Source organism: Lissotriton vulgaris, chromosome 12, assembly GCF_964263255.1.
Source record: "Lissotriton vulgaris chromosome 12, aLisVul1.2, whole genome shotgun sequence".
Lineage (NCBI taxonomy): Eukaryota > Metazoa > Chordata > Amphibia > Caudata > Salamandridae > Lissotriton > Lissotriton vulgaris.
In genome coordinates, this window is record NC_141700.1 from 676,777,651 (window position 1) to 676,794,238 (window position 16,588).

General features: G+C 43.4%; 1 protein-coding gene across 16 annotated transcripts in view; it reads right to left on the reverse strand.

Moving 5' to 3' along the window:
* The window catches only part of GSE1 (Gse1 coiled-coil protein), a 1,074,384-nt gene that overhangs the window by 43,245 nt on the left and 1,014,551 nt on the right, over nucleotides 1–16,588 (reverse strand). For all 16 annotated transcript variants that reach the window (XM_086945866.1, XM_086945865.1, XM_086945862.1 and 13 more), the window contains one exon: nucleotides 10,490–10,689. In XM_086945866.1, the coding sequence (XP_086801992.1) occupies nucleotides 10,490–10,689 (200 nt within the window). The remainder of the gene's footprint in view (nucleotides 1–10,489; nucleotides 10,690–16,588) is intronic.

Here is a 16,588-nt window from a genome sequence, read left to right on the forward strand (position 1 = left end):
TCTTGCTTTGTCATAATTTATGAACAAATGACGGCCTCCAACAAGCCCTTTCCCGTGTATCGGGGACTCAAATAACACAAAAATGGTTCATATAAAGCTTGTCAATCAGAAATGCCTGCAACACAAAAGAACCTGGCAGCCGACCAGGAAGAACGTTGTGGGAACTGCCACGCGCATCCCGGGCTCGCTGATATCATCCTGTGGAACAGGCAAGATGGTGGACCAAACACTCCAACAGCTCTGGTGTTAGTATTTGTAGCTGCGCAGGTAACCCATGGCAAAAAAAAAATGGCAGCGCCACCAAGCCGAAGCTAGTGACAAAAGAGAAAGATTGCAGCACAGGGATAGTATTGCATCAAGACTTCACAGTACTGCAAGGAAGTAAGAATTCATACACTCGGAGCACTTCTAAGGACTTTAAGAAGAGGGTGGATTAGCATGAAGGAAAAGGTGTCTGTAAAGAGACAGATGGCTTTGCATTTTTCAACCAAGGGTTGATGGCGGTACAATTGTCGCATTCTACAGTCGGGCCAAGCAGGGATAATTTTCGGCAATGAGGTATAGAAATTGAAACGAAGACTCGTAGCTCGTGAACGAGAGAACTTCCCAACTAGAGTATCTACAGTGTGGAAGGTGGTAAACGAGCACGTGATGGGGGCTCTGTCCGTTCAATAAAGGAAACAAGGACAATAAATTATTATTGGGGTGGGAGGGTAGTACTGGGCCAGACAGTCCACCCTATGGCAACTTTAGAACTGGTGGTAGAATTTGTGAACATGGAATACCCCCATCCAATACATTGATCCTCAGGGAGGGTGCTAAATGGCTCAGAGACAAGATGTGAGACAAAGTTAATTCTCCTGGCATAAAACAATATCAGAGTTATTGGAGCTTTTGAATAGGACTGTGTACTCTGTTGGGGCCCCACACCCGACAAAAGGGTGGTTTGCAGGTCTTCCCCAAACCTCAGGCAATTCGCTCAGCATCATCAAGTTGGTTGCAGTGCATTACAAAGACGTGGGCCCAAACTTTTGGCAAAGTCATGCAGAGTTCTTGGATAGGAGGTTAATCAAGAGAAAATAGTGGGAGGCCAGGTTTTGCAGGTAAAATAGGAACTGTTACCAGAAGGCCTTGCAAGCTGCGCACAGCCGCTTAAATTGGACTCTCGTGTAATTTATATTCAAAGCAGGGACATGGTCAATTTTGAGATTCATCCATATTTAGGTCTCCCACTTCTAGATGCTTTGCCTTTTATTAATCAAAACATATGATCCTGATAAGCCTGCAAAAGATATAGCAGTACTCGATATTAGGATCTGGTTCTATTACCAAACATTTCTTAGTGGCCACAGTTGTTCTTTGTTCAACAGAGTTATTTAAGGAATGAAGACCACCCATGTGTCAGATAAGACTCTTGCAAGTCAATGTTTTTTTGTGTTGTTGGAGTTCTGGCTAAGACCAGTGAAAGAGGCTATGAAGACAAAAGGATTGTATTGGTTTTGGGGCCATTTCTTACCATGAATAGCTATGTTTTCCACCATTCAAGCACAGCAAGCATCCCTTCGTCCAAAGGAGTACATGCTTGAGGCACTTACTGCGGTTACTTCACAACCAAAATCTCCCTTCAGCCAAATAGCTTCATAGGTTCTGGCTGAATGAGTTATTCACAGAGACCGTGGTTAGACGCAGGAAACAGGCGATCAGCAATAGGTCATTGATATTCACCTGGTTATTCCAATCTCCAGCGGGTCGAAAATCTAGGGATCAATGGCGAACATGCAGGATGAAGTGTGGTAGGGATGAAAGATTTGGCCAAATAGGTGCATGAACACTGTAATAATAGCGGTGATAGCAGGTGCCCTGAGATTCCTCACACAATATTTTGTTCCAGCTGGGTTGGGCCGATCCAATCTGAGACGAAGGAGCAGGTACAGTCCAGTATTGTGGCAGACACTCCAGACTCCAATCCTGCAGATGATTAAATCTCTTGGCCACATGGGTGCCTCAGCACTCCTGAACTAGATACTTTCGCCAATGCTTGTACAAACATTATGGAAGCATTGGAGGGGCACTTCTCTTAGAATCTGTTGCTCGTGCCTACGAGGTCCATATAAGTAGTAAGAGTGCACTGGGACCAACTTTTCATGACTTATATATTCACCCATATGGCAGTCAAGACATTAATAGAATCTGTTGGCATTTCCATGATACAGGCAGCACAAAGAACACAGCTTTTGGATAATCCTCGTCTAAGTCGTCGCAGAGGTTTGTTGACAAGGACTCTGCCTCAAAGGTTTTCGTTCTAATATTCTTGGGGTCCCTTTGTTACTCTCTCTCTCCACAGTTTTCTGTAGCCGGGTATGTTAGAAGTTTGTCTGGTCCGGGAGAGGCCCTTGGGATCTCCTGAAGGTTTCTTTAGCCGTAGAGTGGTCACTGCCGGCTTCAGTCGGGCAGATACAGATCCCTGCAGCGAGAAGGCATTCGACTGGTAAAAATACAAGGCAAGTCAGGTGAGGCATACTTTGATGCAGCGTGCAGAGCCTGGATGGACCAAACTGCTTGAGGCGTTGACTGTTTTAGCTGCATCCACTACTTGCTACGGGTTCTTGAAGGCGCTGCATGGAGTGAAAAATAACAAAGGAGGGGAAATTATATCTGTTGCCAAAACCAGGTTCTACACCCACCACTGCAAGGCTCTCCCCACCAGCCACCTCCAGGCAGGATCCAAACATGCGGTATTGCACATATCAGCACCCCCTCCGTACCCCGCCAAGATAGACATGGAGAACATGGAATATCAAATGGTAGACATGCCGCTTCTTATCCTTTCGATGCAGAATATTTGATCTGGTACGTTTAACACGAGCTTCGCCTGGCGCAGATCCAACCAGCGCTCAGAAGATCTCAGTGGTACCTTTAAAAGGCTTATAAAAGCCATTCTAATGGATTTGTGAGAGCAGTGGGAGCCGCTGCCTCTCAGCGGTACCCTGGATGTGTGGCGAGGCAGAAAGGCAGTTCAGAGACGTCAAAAGAAGTCAAAATCAGAGTTCAAGCTTCGCTCGCGCACACCTCTCACCGTGTCTTTGTTTGCTCCTTTTTCCCCCTGCTGTTGTGTCTTTTAGACTGGTGTGGCTTCTTTTTAAGAGAAACCGTTTTTCACCCCACGTGGCCTAGATGGCAGCATTTATCGTTTCCGGCAAAAAATGTTACAGGAGAGGAAGGCGCAGTAGAAGGGTGGGTGGGAAAAAAACATGTAGGAACAGCAGCATGGGACGCAAACAAACTAGCAGGCGCGTGCACTAACCAGCAGGCGCGTGCACTAATTGGCAGTGCCCAGAGCTCAGCACTGTCACACCAAGAACTTGCACCTCTGTTCACACACACACAAACCCTCCTCCCACCTACACCCCACTTCCCAACTGTCTTCATAATTTTGCACCAGGCAAATATTTGCCAATTTTGACTACGTAAATATCTTCCTGGTGGCCCACCCTCTGTGTCGACACAGTTGAACATTGGGTATCCCACACATGGGGCACCTTTGCCCAGATACCCTTTCTGAATGAGAGAAATCAATATATTTCTCTGAGGCATGGCTAAATTAGAAGGCATGTTTGTAGCACTGCACCGTTATTGCATCGGCTGTGCTTAATTTAAGCCTGTGTGCAGTGCACAGCAGTTCAGTCTTAACGCAAGGGCACGCTGGCCAGTTGCCCGGGCCCCCACCAGCATAGAGGGCCCCTTCAGACCAGAATTTAACACTGATTTTCCGTTAAACATTTTTATTCCTGCGAGTGGTTGTGTAGGCAGGGCCCAGTGCACTGTATTGCCAGGGGGCCTATAAATGCGGTTAAGAGCCCTGGTGCCCAGTGGTGGCTGCGGGCAGTGGCGTGGGCCGCGGCTGACCTCCATTGTGTTGCAGTGGAAGCAGACACTTCCATGGCTGCACCCAATGATGGGGTGTATCTATTAGCACCGAAAAAACCCGGGCAAGTTTAATGAAGGGCTATCCGTCTTCCTATCCCCTAGCCAGGGCATCAGCCTAAATATACAACAGGCAGGCGGGGCCCCCACTCGGCCAGCCCCCCCTCCCCTTCCCCCTCCACAGCCTCAGTAAAGCCGGCTCCCTCGGTTCCCCCCCGCCCCCGGGCTTGTGTCTGCCCAGCACTGTTGCCACAAACACGCACAGGCTTTCCTTGCGCAGTTCATCTATTAACAAGCTACATCACCCATAATTAATTGACAAAGATGGCTTAATTGACAAAGATGGCCTCCTCGGCCAGAGATGGTAATGAGAAGAAGCAGCTGTTCCCTCGCGCCTCCCGAAGCAGAGCGGTCCTCACCTCTGCACCCTGGCGCCTGACCCCTGACCTCGCCCCAGCGCCCACAGGAGGCCCTCCCTGACCTCCTCCAGAAGGTTTTTTCTTGTGATAATGATTGCAATGTACAGGGGAGGGCACCGGGAGACATCGGCGGGGTCGGGGTGAGACGGTGACGGCAGATGATGTACGGCCTTGCCTTTCACCTCCAGGGGTTGGGAGCCGCGTGCACGAGCATAGAGAAGAGATTTTATCGGCAGCAAAAGAGTGGGAGCGGTAAAAATCCTGCAAAGAGAGGGCTCACCTTGAGGGGTGCAGCTTGCAGCTTATTAACGGTCAAATACATGTTTATATTTACTGAAGGGGTCGAAACCGAGCTCAATAGGTACCAGGGGTTGCAAAATGTGAAGAAGTTTATTAAACAAAAAGGACCATAATGTATTTGGGCTTAAGTACAGCTATTATTAATGAATATGAAATTGTGGTGTTGCAGATTAACTACACAGTGTATAACTAAAAGGTCCGAAACGCAATGGGCGATGAGCAAGCGACGAAGGGCAACTAAATTGAAGAAAACGACCTCAACGTTATTTGGGCTAATTTGAGGGAGTACAACCAAATGTCTTTTTACCCTGTAACCAGGTTTTGACATTTATACTGCAGCCTCTGATCCCTCGCTGCTGGTCGAGGGTACCCGAAGTCTTCGGTTCTTTCGGTGAGGCATCGTGGTCTACAGATGGGTTCATACATGGCTGGTGGTTGAGAAGTTACTTGCACAATACCAGCTGCTCTAACCGTGGATGATCGCCTAGCGTCCATCCCATTAGAAATCAGCAAACAAGCATTAACCGTGGATGATCGCCTAGTGTCCATCCCATTAGAAATCAGCAAACAAGCATTAACCGTGGATGATCGCCTGGCGTCCATCCCATTAGACATCAGCTAACAAGCATTAACCGTGGATGATTGCCTAGTGTCCATCCCATTAGAAATCAGCTAACAAGCATTAACCGTGGATGATCGCCTAGTGTCCATCCCATTAGAAATCAGCCAACAAGCATTAACCGTGGATGATCGCCTAGTGTCCCTCCCATTAGAAATCAGCAAACAAGCATTAACCGTGGATGATCGCCTAGTGTCCATCCCATTAGAAATCAGCAAACAAGCATTAACCGTGGATGATCGCCTAGTGTCCATCCCATTAGAAATCAGCTAACGAGCATTAACCGCGGATGATCGCCTAGTGTCCATCCCATTAGAAATCAGCAAACGAGCATTAACCGTGGATGATCGCCTAGTGTCCATCCCATTAGAAATCAGCTAACAAGCATTAACCGTGGATGATCGCCTAGTGTCCATCCCATTAGAAATCAGCAAACAAGCATTAACCGTGGATGATCGCCTAGTGTCCATCCCATTAGAAATCAGCAAACAAGCATTAACCGTGGATGATTGCCTAGTGTCCATCCCATTAGAAATCAGCTAACAAGCATTAACCGTGGATGATCGCCTAGTGTCCATCCCATTAGAAATCAGCAAACAAGCATTAACCGTGGAGGATTGCCTAGTCTCCATCCCATTAGAAATCAGCTAACAAGCAGAAACCATGGATGATCGCCTAGTGTCCATCCCATCAGAAATCAGAAAACAATTTTTTTTTAATGCAATAGCTCTTGCATTTACACAAGTTTGAGCTATAGACATTGCAAATAACAATGCCTTTTATTTTTGTTTACGTTTTTAAAACATAAATAAAAGGCACTGTCTGCAAAAAAGGACAAAAGTGAGAACCTACCTTTAAATGAAGAATCATTGGTGGAATCTTGTATACATGGAACAGCTGGGGGGGATGGGTCCATTTTGTTGTGTTTAGTATTTTTAAAGTGTGCGTTTTCAGATGTTTTAATGCAGAAACATATGTACGGTGTCCTTCGGGACAAAACACCTCACTGCTGAAGGTAGAATCAGAACACTAAATGCACTCTCGTCCCTCGCCCCACCTCCAAAAAATATAACACATAAAAAAACACGACCCGCCGGAGACTGGAATAACCAGGTGAATACCAATGACCTATTGCTGAGCGCCTGTTTCCTGCGTCCATGCACTGTCCCCCTCGAAGAACTCATTCAGCCAGAACCTATGAAGCTATTTTTATCCCTTTATTTCTGACCCCCCCAATAAATAACAGGATTACTTGTGTTCTGGAGTCAATGAGATGTAACTAATGGACCATCCATCATCTGCAAATCTAGTTACAGCCTCTTTAGAGCAATCCCCTTTGGCAAGAAGATTTTCATTCGCTGCCGAGCAGATAGATGCAGGCCCGCAGTGGGGTTGCAATGCTTTAGAGGTATCAGGAAGTGAAAGCGCTTTGAAGCTGCAGGGGTTGGTGAGCATGCACCAATAACAAGCACAGGCACCCAAGACAGCCTTCACCTGAAACATTTCACACAACTGAAGAACAATTGACAGCAACACTTGGTCTGTTCAGGTCTCTTTCCACAGTGCAAGGACCAAATTACCTTTAACCATTATTCTGTAGTTTCTGTAATTTTGATGAATTCTCAAGCTGAAAATTCAACGCTGTCCAGGTGAATCTTACTGACAGCAAACAGAAAGTAATGGTTGGGACGTGTGAACTAATTTCGAGCCCTGGTAATAACTCTGGCCAGGATGGAACCATAGTTAATTTCAGGCAAAACCATATTAGGCTATTCCTGCCATTCAACACAGTGAAAACCTACCTCAAAAAGTAAGTTTCAAATTGAATAAGTATTAGGAAACCTGCCGGCTCCTCAAGTTCTGAAGGTTTCTATATCTGGAAAAAGACGAAATATGGTAGGAAATATTAAAAATAAAAAATAAACATTTGATTCTGGAGGTGCACTTTCTTACATTCTGAAGCTACGTTATCTCTAGAACTATTGTTACAGGTAATTCACGTTTTTCGTCATTGACTAATCTCCGTTTTCATACAAGAAAATTATTAGACTAAAAAGTAGTTAAAGACCATGGAAAGGATAGCCTTAAACAATAAAGGATCCACAGGAAAATGTATTAATGGCTAATTGGCAAGAATATTTGGAATGAACCCTCGAATAGGCTTCCAAACAGTGCCCTAAGATTGTACTGACCCCAGAGGCCATTGATGCATTTGAGTTTCAAAATCTCCCTCGGGATTCAGAAAAATTCAGCAGTGAAGGGCTCAGTCAACACTTTACAAATTATTGCAAACGCCACAAAAAACAATGGGAGGCACATATTCGGGTACTATTCTAAACGTAAATATTGAGAGGATGTGGCCAGCTGCCTCAATATCCTCAAGTGCCTATACCAGAGAGAAACATCTTCATTCTATTCTCCTGTAAGACCCCAGCAGATCCCAGAATATTTCCATAATGAGTGCCTCTCCCCTCAGTTTCCGCCTTATTCTGTGTCTCTGGGCAGGATCACCGAGATGAAAGCAAAAAAAAAAAGAAAAACAGATACCCTTTGTTCTTCTTGTTCTCTATGTATGGTCTCTGGCTGGAATTAGATTACCGGTCTAACTGGGAGGGTGCTAAACTCACTGTGAGGTGTGTGCCAGTTGCCATGCATCTTGGAGGCGGGAGCTCTTCTTGGTGCTTCCAAGCACTGCCTTATACCCTCTTATGCAGCCACTCTCCCTTTGTTGTGCCTCTCTGTAGCTCTGCATTTGTCACCCCCTCATAACTGCCAGTTCTTTCTGGAGATCTCAGAAAATTCCCGGCGTGTAGCAAGCAGCATCTGGAGCTACTTATCTTCAATGAAAAACATTTTGAGCTATTGATATTATTAGTGTTGTAATAGTGACCATTTCCGACCAGACTACATTATTAGCCACCCTATGCAAGATTACCAGCAGTAGTCACATTAGTGCATCCGGCAGAATTGCAAGCAGTAATGTGAAAAGCATTAGAAATGCAATAGATCTCACAGTTTCCTGAGTTCGAGCTACTGGCATAGCTCAACAGCTACCAGACAGAAATTGCCACTTTGCAGGACCGAACAGAGCACTGCTCTGTGAAATGGCCTGAAAGCCGAAAACGATGTTGATAGCCTACAAAATTAAAAAGCAGATCAGGATGAAAAGGAGGAACCGCGGATGGACGTATTGGGATGGCCAATGCAAGCAAACAAGGAGTGAAATCGCCTGGGTGTGGCACTACCATGCAAAGGCGGGAGAACCAGACCCAATGCACCAATAAAAACCTGTATTTCTAAATTGCACAACGACGAAAAAATGGCAATTCTTGGACATGCCAAAAGCTGATGGAGGAGATAACAACAGGTCTTGCAGACAGCGCATGTGCGCTGCATAGGCTCAACCTAAAAAGGCTTTGCTACTGTGGAACGCCTCTACATGGGTAACAGTTATCAGCCATAGATGCAATGCCTCTGACACCAAGGTAATAATATTAGTAATAAGTCTCCCCAATGCCCCATGGCTTATCACTAAAATATCAGCTTTAAATATATTTTGGGAATTTAACCCTTTTTCTCCAACATCAGCTTATAAATTCTGAAAAATACATGCCTTTCAATTTTGATACACATATATTAATTTAGCCAAGCAAAACCCAATTTAGTAGGCAGGGCAGCACACGGGAGACACTCACAGGTAGCTGGAAAGCTTCTCGTTGGATAACCCTTTTTTAGGACTATACATTTTTAAATACAAAGTAAACACATTTATGTCATGCTTTGGTACTGAAACAGTTCTTTCCTAAAATCGGCAGTCTGCTCTCCCTTTCGGATTATATTCTCAATCTTGCTCCACCCATCTTTCTTTTTTGCAACATTTTTGCATTCTCCAAGGTTTCTTTTTATCCGAACCAGTCCGCTCATCTTTAGATTTCCCTTAAGTTCTCTTCACAGTCATTTTCTGCTTCCCATCATAGTTTTTTTTTATTCGGTTTTATTTATTTTGCTATTTGGTAATTGATAAGTATGTTTTTTCTTCCCGCTATTTCTGTTGTACATTGTATTTCTCCTACTGGTAGTCAGTAAGCCATAGCTTCCATCTCACAGAGATTAGTTCCTTTTGATTGTATTGCCCTTATTTGATACTTATGCTTTTAGATTTGGTTTTCCCCTCTTTTATTGTGTGTTTTTTCCTTTAGTTTTCTTTTCTTTGTCCTTTTGTTTTTTCGATCCTGTTAAGTGATTTGGTTTGTTTCATATTTTCAAGCTTTTTTCAATGTAGCTTTCTCGTCCTATGTCCTATTTAAGTCTCCAGACTTTTTTGAATTATTTTTCATTTTATTTTTCAACAGATATGCAATGCTTGTTTATGTTTCGCAGCTGAGATTTTGTTAACATACATTTTTGACCTTTACTTCCATTGTTTTTGGGTTCATTTCGGTTTCCATTTTATCACAATCAGAAAAGTATATTTAAAAGAACATTGGTGCATAAACAACAACAACAACAAATATAATAATTAAGATAATTATTACATCATTTGTTTTTGCTTTTTAGTGTGCTCTATTGATTACCACCGTTTTACCAAAAGGATTTTACATTTTTTGCTTTTTACATTTAAATTTTCCCCTATATTTCTCTTTTCCTTTAACTTATTGCTTTTTCTTGTGCATTTGAATTATCTTAAGTACAGTCTAATTTCTACATTGTATATCACTTTTATAGTGTGTAATTTTTTATATATGTCTTATTTTTTCCCACTACCCTAAAAGCAGATAATCATAGAATATTCAACATGATCTGCTGTAGAACTATCTGGTTATGTGCTACCGTTAAAAACAGCAATTAAGACCATTGAATTACTGATCCATCAAGCATGAATGGCTACCACTAATCTTTACACCATGCACTTAGAATACTTTATACACATATGACACATCAATAGTAGACCGCCTATCCAACCAGTTGAGTAGAACAGGAGACATTCCCCAAGCATTACTTGTTCTAAAATGTTTTTTAGCGTAAGTAGTGGAGCAATGCATGATACACAGGAAAATGTTATTTAAAGTGCAGACACAATGCGGCTCATGGTCACGTCACCAAAGCCAATTTTTAGAATTGCAAATGAAGTTTTAAGCCAAACATTGATCTTAACCGCCATATATACAAAAAAACATCTCTAGGATCATGTTAAGCACGTGTGGGCTGAAAAGCAGCGTTAACTCACCTGTCTGCCATCACTTCTCCAGACACCATTGACTGTTTTCGTGGGTGCAATGGTCACTACAGGAGGGGTGCTTGGCACACTGTGCCCTCCTGGTGGGACAATGATTGGGCCCATTGGTCCTCGCTTGGGTGTGCTTGCGGGAGAGCTGTGGTTGGTGGCTGGTGAGGAAACTGGGGAAGACTCGTTGCTTATGGAAGATCCTGCAAAAAAACAAAAACAGCTAATTGGTTGCAGGCAAGGTTAGGTCTGTGAAGCACACAGTTCAACGATTCCATTTTCTGGCCTGCCTACTAGGTGTAGGTGAAGCAGGGGCAATTCTATATTACAATTGCTGCACATTTCTCCTGCTGATAATTTGGGCATCTTAAACAATAAGGGTTGCACTATTAAAAGGTATTAAAGTGACAAAGTAATTACACCGCTCTCCCAATTCTGCAACATCAACAATAAGGATTCCCTTTGTTGATGAAGTCTTCTAGGGTTGTAAAACCCTCTGTGACATCTTTCACTTGAGAACTTCCTGGTCCCATCTGCTTAGACCTTACAAATGCCACATTGATAACCTTTCTCTTTCTCTCAGGATGCGCATTGTGTGAGCTCAAATACTCTGAAAAACTTCAGGACCGGAGTCAAATCACAAACAGTCCAAAAGGACAGGCGGGTGGGAATGGTCAATTCATTTCCTCTTCGACTTCACGAAAAATATCATGATTAGCATAACCCATCTGCGTCTGCAATGATGGCACTCTCCAGAGACATGTGACATTTGGATGGAAAAAATACAAAGAGCTAAATTGGAAAGCATGCAAATGGAACATGAAACAAAATCAGGTGTCAGAGCCAAAAGGTTTATAATCAAGGACTCCTAGTACACAATATATTTGGAAAACTGCTGTCAATGGGTAAATTCAAATGCACATTAAGACAAATGAAGAAAAACAGTTTATACAAAGCGGTTTGAGGGAGCGGTTGTGGAAAACGATAGAATAACCAAACTTGTACTGCGAAACCTTTCGTTACAAACATTTTAATAAAATCGGAAGATCTACAACCTATTTCAAAACCGAAAACAAGATTCTTCGAACACCCATTCAAAGCAAATAATTTGAAAGGAGGTAAAATTTTTTACATTTACTGTTTTTGGACAGGATGAATACAAAAAACAACAGGTTCAAAACCACCGCAGCCGCGTAGGGTGAATGGGAAGTGGAAGAAGAACACAGTGGAGGGAGCAAAAAACCATACACTTTCAGTGAGTGTTGAAAATCTAAAAAAAAAGTATGTCCCAGTATGTAATCAGTGGAAGTATAAAGCTAATCCAATCAGAGTGTGTAAAGCTGCTATACTTTAGGCGACAGATAAACACAAGAGAAGGAAGGAAGGCCATCAAATAAGAATTTAACAAATTAGATTAACAAGGAAGCCCACCAATCACAAGCAAGGGGTCCGACTGAAAGCCCTCCCTAAAAGCCTCGGTATTGTACACAATGGGTTTTTCGACAGAAGGCAGCTAAAGTGATCTGTAGGACAGAGACCTAAAAACAAAGTAAAATGTATTCTAGTCACCACATTGTCATTCAACAGTCACTGAAGCAACCACAGGACGTGGCTCAAGTCATAACCTAACCAATGAAAGGACACACATTGCATATGCTCCTCTACCTAAAACACTACTTAATGGCAACCTCCAGCTTCTCTTAGTTTACTTTCCCTCATACAGCCATCAGGGCTGTCCCACAGCCCCAGTCTGCGCCTGGTGCTCTATGGAGCAAACAAGGAGAAGTGTGGCTCAATGGTTAGAGCGGCAGACCCTGATGCAGAGGTCTAGCCCGGGACCAGGGTTCAATTCCCCGCCTCGGCGGGTCTTGGGCTCAAAAATTCCACGGACCTGATAATTCTCGCCTTGGTGCCTATTCCAATCATGGAGTCCCACTCTGCAACTCTGGGCAATAGCTTGCTTAATCTCCACAATGGCCCCCACAACCCTAGGGATGCCTGGCCTCTACCTTGGGGGTGCCCAGGAGTGGACCCCTCACAGGGAAAGCCAGGATGGGTTCCACAGCGGTATTCGTACAAGCGCCTTGAGACCCTTGCGGGTGAGTAGTGCGCTATACAAGTATCAATTTACATTACATTTACAAGGAGATTGTGCTTTCTAAATAATGCATGTCCAGATGTACACATTATGCATTAAGGAATCATGTATACCTGTGCCAACAATTGGACTATGAAAAAAGAAAGCTGATCTCTACACCATACACAATTTCACATCCTTTAAGACTGGAACCACCACAGTCAAGGCTCATGCCTTAAGAAAATCCAGAACCATGCAGTACCACAATCTTCTGACAGGCGACAGTGCTCCGAGGACATACCATCGGCACATGTGCAACATTCAAAAACAAATAACTGTGTATAAAATCCAATACCTGAGGCTAGGAGCCTTGCGTTTCTGCTACAAATCTGAAAAAAAGTTCCACACAAAGAGTGGTATAGAGCAGTGGTTCTTAACCTGTGGTCCGGGAACACCTGGGGCTCAGCGAAGCCTACCCGGGGGTCCGCGACCGCTTAGAAATTTTAATATATACAGATTAATAAAGTGTACACAAATAAAGAAGCAAAATGTAAAATTGAACATTTTGAAACGTTCTGTAAATGTGAAGGAATTCAAAATTGGAGGCTAAAAATGAAGTTTATTTTCTCAGATTGTATTGTGGGAACAGCGCGAGTGCATGAAACACACTTGAGAATGAACCATGAGTGACCGCAATTTAATTTAGAAAAGCTGGACCTTCCCATTAAAATTAGTTTTTATATTTATTTGTGAATGAAAGAAAATATTTCATCATTTGAGCAGTTGTTTGAAGAATGCTTATTTCTGTATTTGTGTGTGTGTTGTTTTGCGGTAAAATATTTTTAAATGCGGAGGCCAGGGTCCCCGGATTCTAGTGGGAGTCCACAGAAGTCAAAAGCTTAGGAATCAGTGGTAAAGATATATAGCATTTCCAAGTGTCATCTTCCCCTCAATCTAAAACGCCGTCAAATAAAATGACGACACATGCAAAACCACCCTGAAATCTTTTTTGAAACAGCCTGCCAGTTAATGATGTCACACTAGGTCTCAAAACTCCAGCACACGTCATCAAACAAAGAAACATTCTAGAACGCATGCGGTCAGTGATGCAGGACTAGGCAAAGAGGTCTTTTTACTCTTCTGTGCGGTGGACGGCCCCTTTAAGAAAAATAAGTGGTAAAGTAAATAAAGCAAACGGTGCAAACTAAATGCCAGACTCTGGAGAGAAGCGGAGAACGGCTTTCTGGACCTGCAGACCAAGGCCTCGGAAGCGATTTAACCCACTGAGCTCAATTTAAAGACACCCCCACTAAGCGGGCAAACAAACGCAGCTCCAGCGGCTAATGGAAGTGACCTTTCGATAGACTCTGTCCTCCTGCAGAGAGACTGCATCAGAGGGTCGCCACGGCAGGCCAGCCTTCGGCCTGTGTTTACAGCTGCCTTTTGAGTTTTACGTTGTAATGTTGAACAAGGACATGGCAACCAATTTGAAAACTGCGATGCGCAATTGTACACCAAGGCTAAAATATGGGCACAAAAAAAAGATTAAATGATTACACCTGGGCCCAAGGTGATCTAATAATGTGCCAATTAATTTGAGGGACAGGGAGGACAGTGCGCAATACAAGGGACACAATAACGCACAATAAATAGGATTACAGGTTTCCTTCTCTCTCATGAAATATTACTGATGTTCACAGTCATTAACATAATTCTCACTAAATGCTGCAATCTCTAATATTAATGATCTATTCCAGGTGTTTTGTGTTCTAAAATAAAATGTTATTTGGACTGGCAAGAAGTGCTTTAAAGAGAAGGAAGGTGGGTTGGGTGTAGGAGGTATTTGTAGGTTAGATTTAACATATATGAGGAGGAGACTTGCGAACAAAGGCTAGAAAATCAAGTTCATGAGCTGCAAGGTGGCTGGGTAATGTTGGCGCACACCTCTGTGTACCCAGATTAGATCACAACAATTTCTTGCAAAATTTGGTGCTCTAGGAGAAAAGAAGGCCATCAAAACAAACTTTAAGAAACTAAATAGACCAACAATTACAAAAGCCTCCGAGCACGCACAAGTGTGTATAAATCAACAGTAGAATCAACTATTATTTTTGTATTCTTTTAATTCAGTCTCTTCGTGAGATCCAAAGGCCTCTTGAAACCCAGAAGCCGGGCAATCAAAGGGACCACAATGAATTTAATGAGCCATTCACAGTTTCACAGTACTGGCCGTGTGTACTTACATGTGCATGGTTTAATCTATCAGACAAGCATATATGTCACTGGCAGGACTGACCAGGTGCACGCAAGTTCATATCATGCACTGAAGCAGGCAGTCATAAATGCCAACTAACCGTATAGGTTCCTCAAGAAGGAGCAACCCTCATGACCATATATTTGACACTTGCTGCCTAGGCTGTCGTGCACCTCACAGATGTGAACTGATATCCAAGTGGTTGCACTGCAAAAATCTACAGCTGGGATGCACCTCGGATTAGGTGGTCTGCCACCTTTATGGCATGCAATTGCCGCTAATGTATGAATGTATGTTTGTATTTCAGCAAGCACTTGATTCAAATTAATGACCAGACACTAAGGTAGCTTCAACATCCCATTGCTTTTTTCACTTGACGCAGGGAGATCCGCAAGATTAGAATAAACCGGGTATCACATGGAAATCGACACACCTACCCGAGTCTATTTCTACTGCAGACAAACCATGTTGTGTATGCAAGATTCATCACCCCAGACTCAAAGAGAACAACCAAACAACCATTGCAGCCTCACGCTGCCAATCATATACGGCTCCGGTTGTATCACAAAACCAATGATGTTGCTGTGATGAGGCAGCGTCAGAAAAGAGGGCACTGTTGCAAACGATGCCTGAATCCGGTGCAATGTAGCCGGAGAGATGGGAGAGTGGGTAACAAGCAGGTGTACTCCTTTGAGTAACAAAAATTGACCAAGTTCTTCTTCTGTGAAACAATGTGCACTACTCCAGAGGAGAAGATCTGGCTGTTTATTTAATTCTGTTGGGAGGGCTGGGGCTGAAGGACTTATAGAGCAGCACCCCCCCAACCTTAGTTACTTGTGCACAATACTGCAACAAAATAATTCCTGGTGTCCACCGTAAACTATCAATACTACTGATGGGAGAAGTTCTTTCTTTCTCAGACCCAGAAACAGAGTCAACAAGTGGGTCTTCTGAACTTAAGAGTACACTAATGACAACCAACACATTTTGGATTTTTTCAGTTGCAATGTGAATGCAGATTACACTTTGAAAGATTGTATACCACGCATATTGCATTACCTAGAGGATTACTTGAACTACAAAGGTCGCACAGTCAGATACTTGACAGTATCTCCTTTTGAAGGATGGATGTGCATGAACTGTTGCGGTTGTCATATTTCCAAATAATAGTGTAAAATGCACCGCAATGCAGTCCATTTGATAAAATCCTAATCACCTCTAGGTTCAGGAATTTAAGATTGTCTCTTTCTGACAACTCCTGATCCCACTCCAGCACGTTAAACATCATTGCTTGTGTCTAAGAGTAGTGATGTAATGCCTATGAGTCCCTGAGACGAAGCACTTCCCCCGGGTGACCCCGAACAACGTAAAGCTTGCATCATTTCAAGTGCTGATACAGTGCAATCAACTCACAAATGTAGTCTACGCCTGCCCATTCACAACCGGTATGCAGGGATGCCTGTATCCAGTTGTTCTATAATTTGCATAATCGTCTACGAACAGCATCTGCATCAATTACTGTATGGTTGACTGTTCCCTCTAAGGACAGCTCTACTATCTGCATTTAGACATAGTCGGCTGTAGCGGCATTCCCACCAATGCTCGCACACACACCTACAGGACACATCAGAGACACACCGGTCAACAACATGCAGCACCGAAGTCCTAAAATCTCATCAAGACTTGGGGAGTCCACAGAAATATAAAATTGTAAATACTTCCTCTCCTTCCGGTCCCTCTCCAAAAAGGAAGTAAATGCGCTGAACCCAGT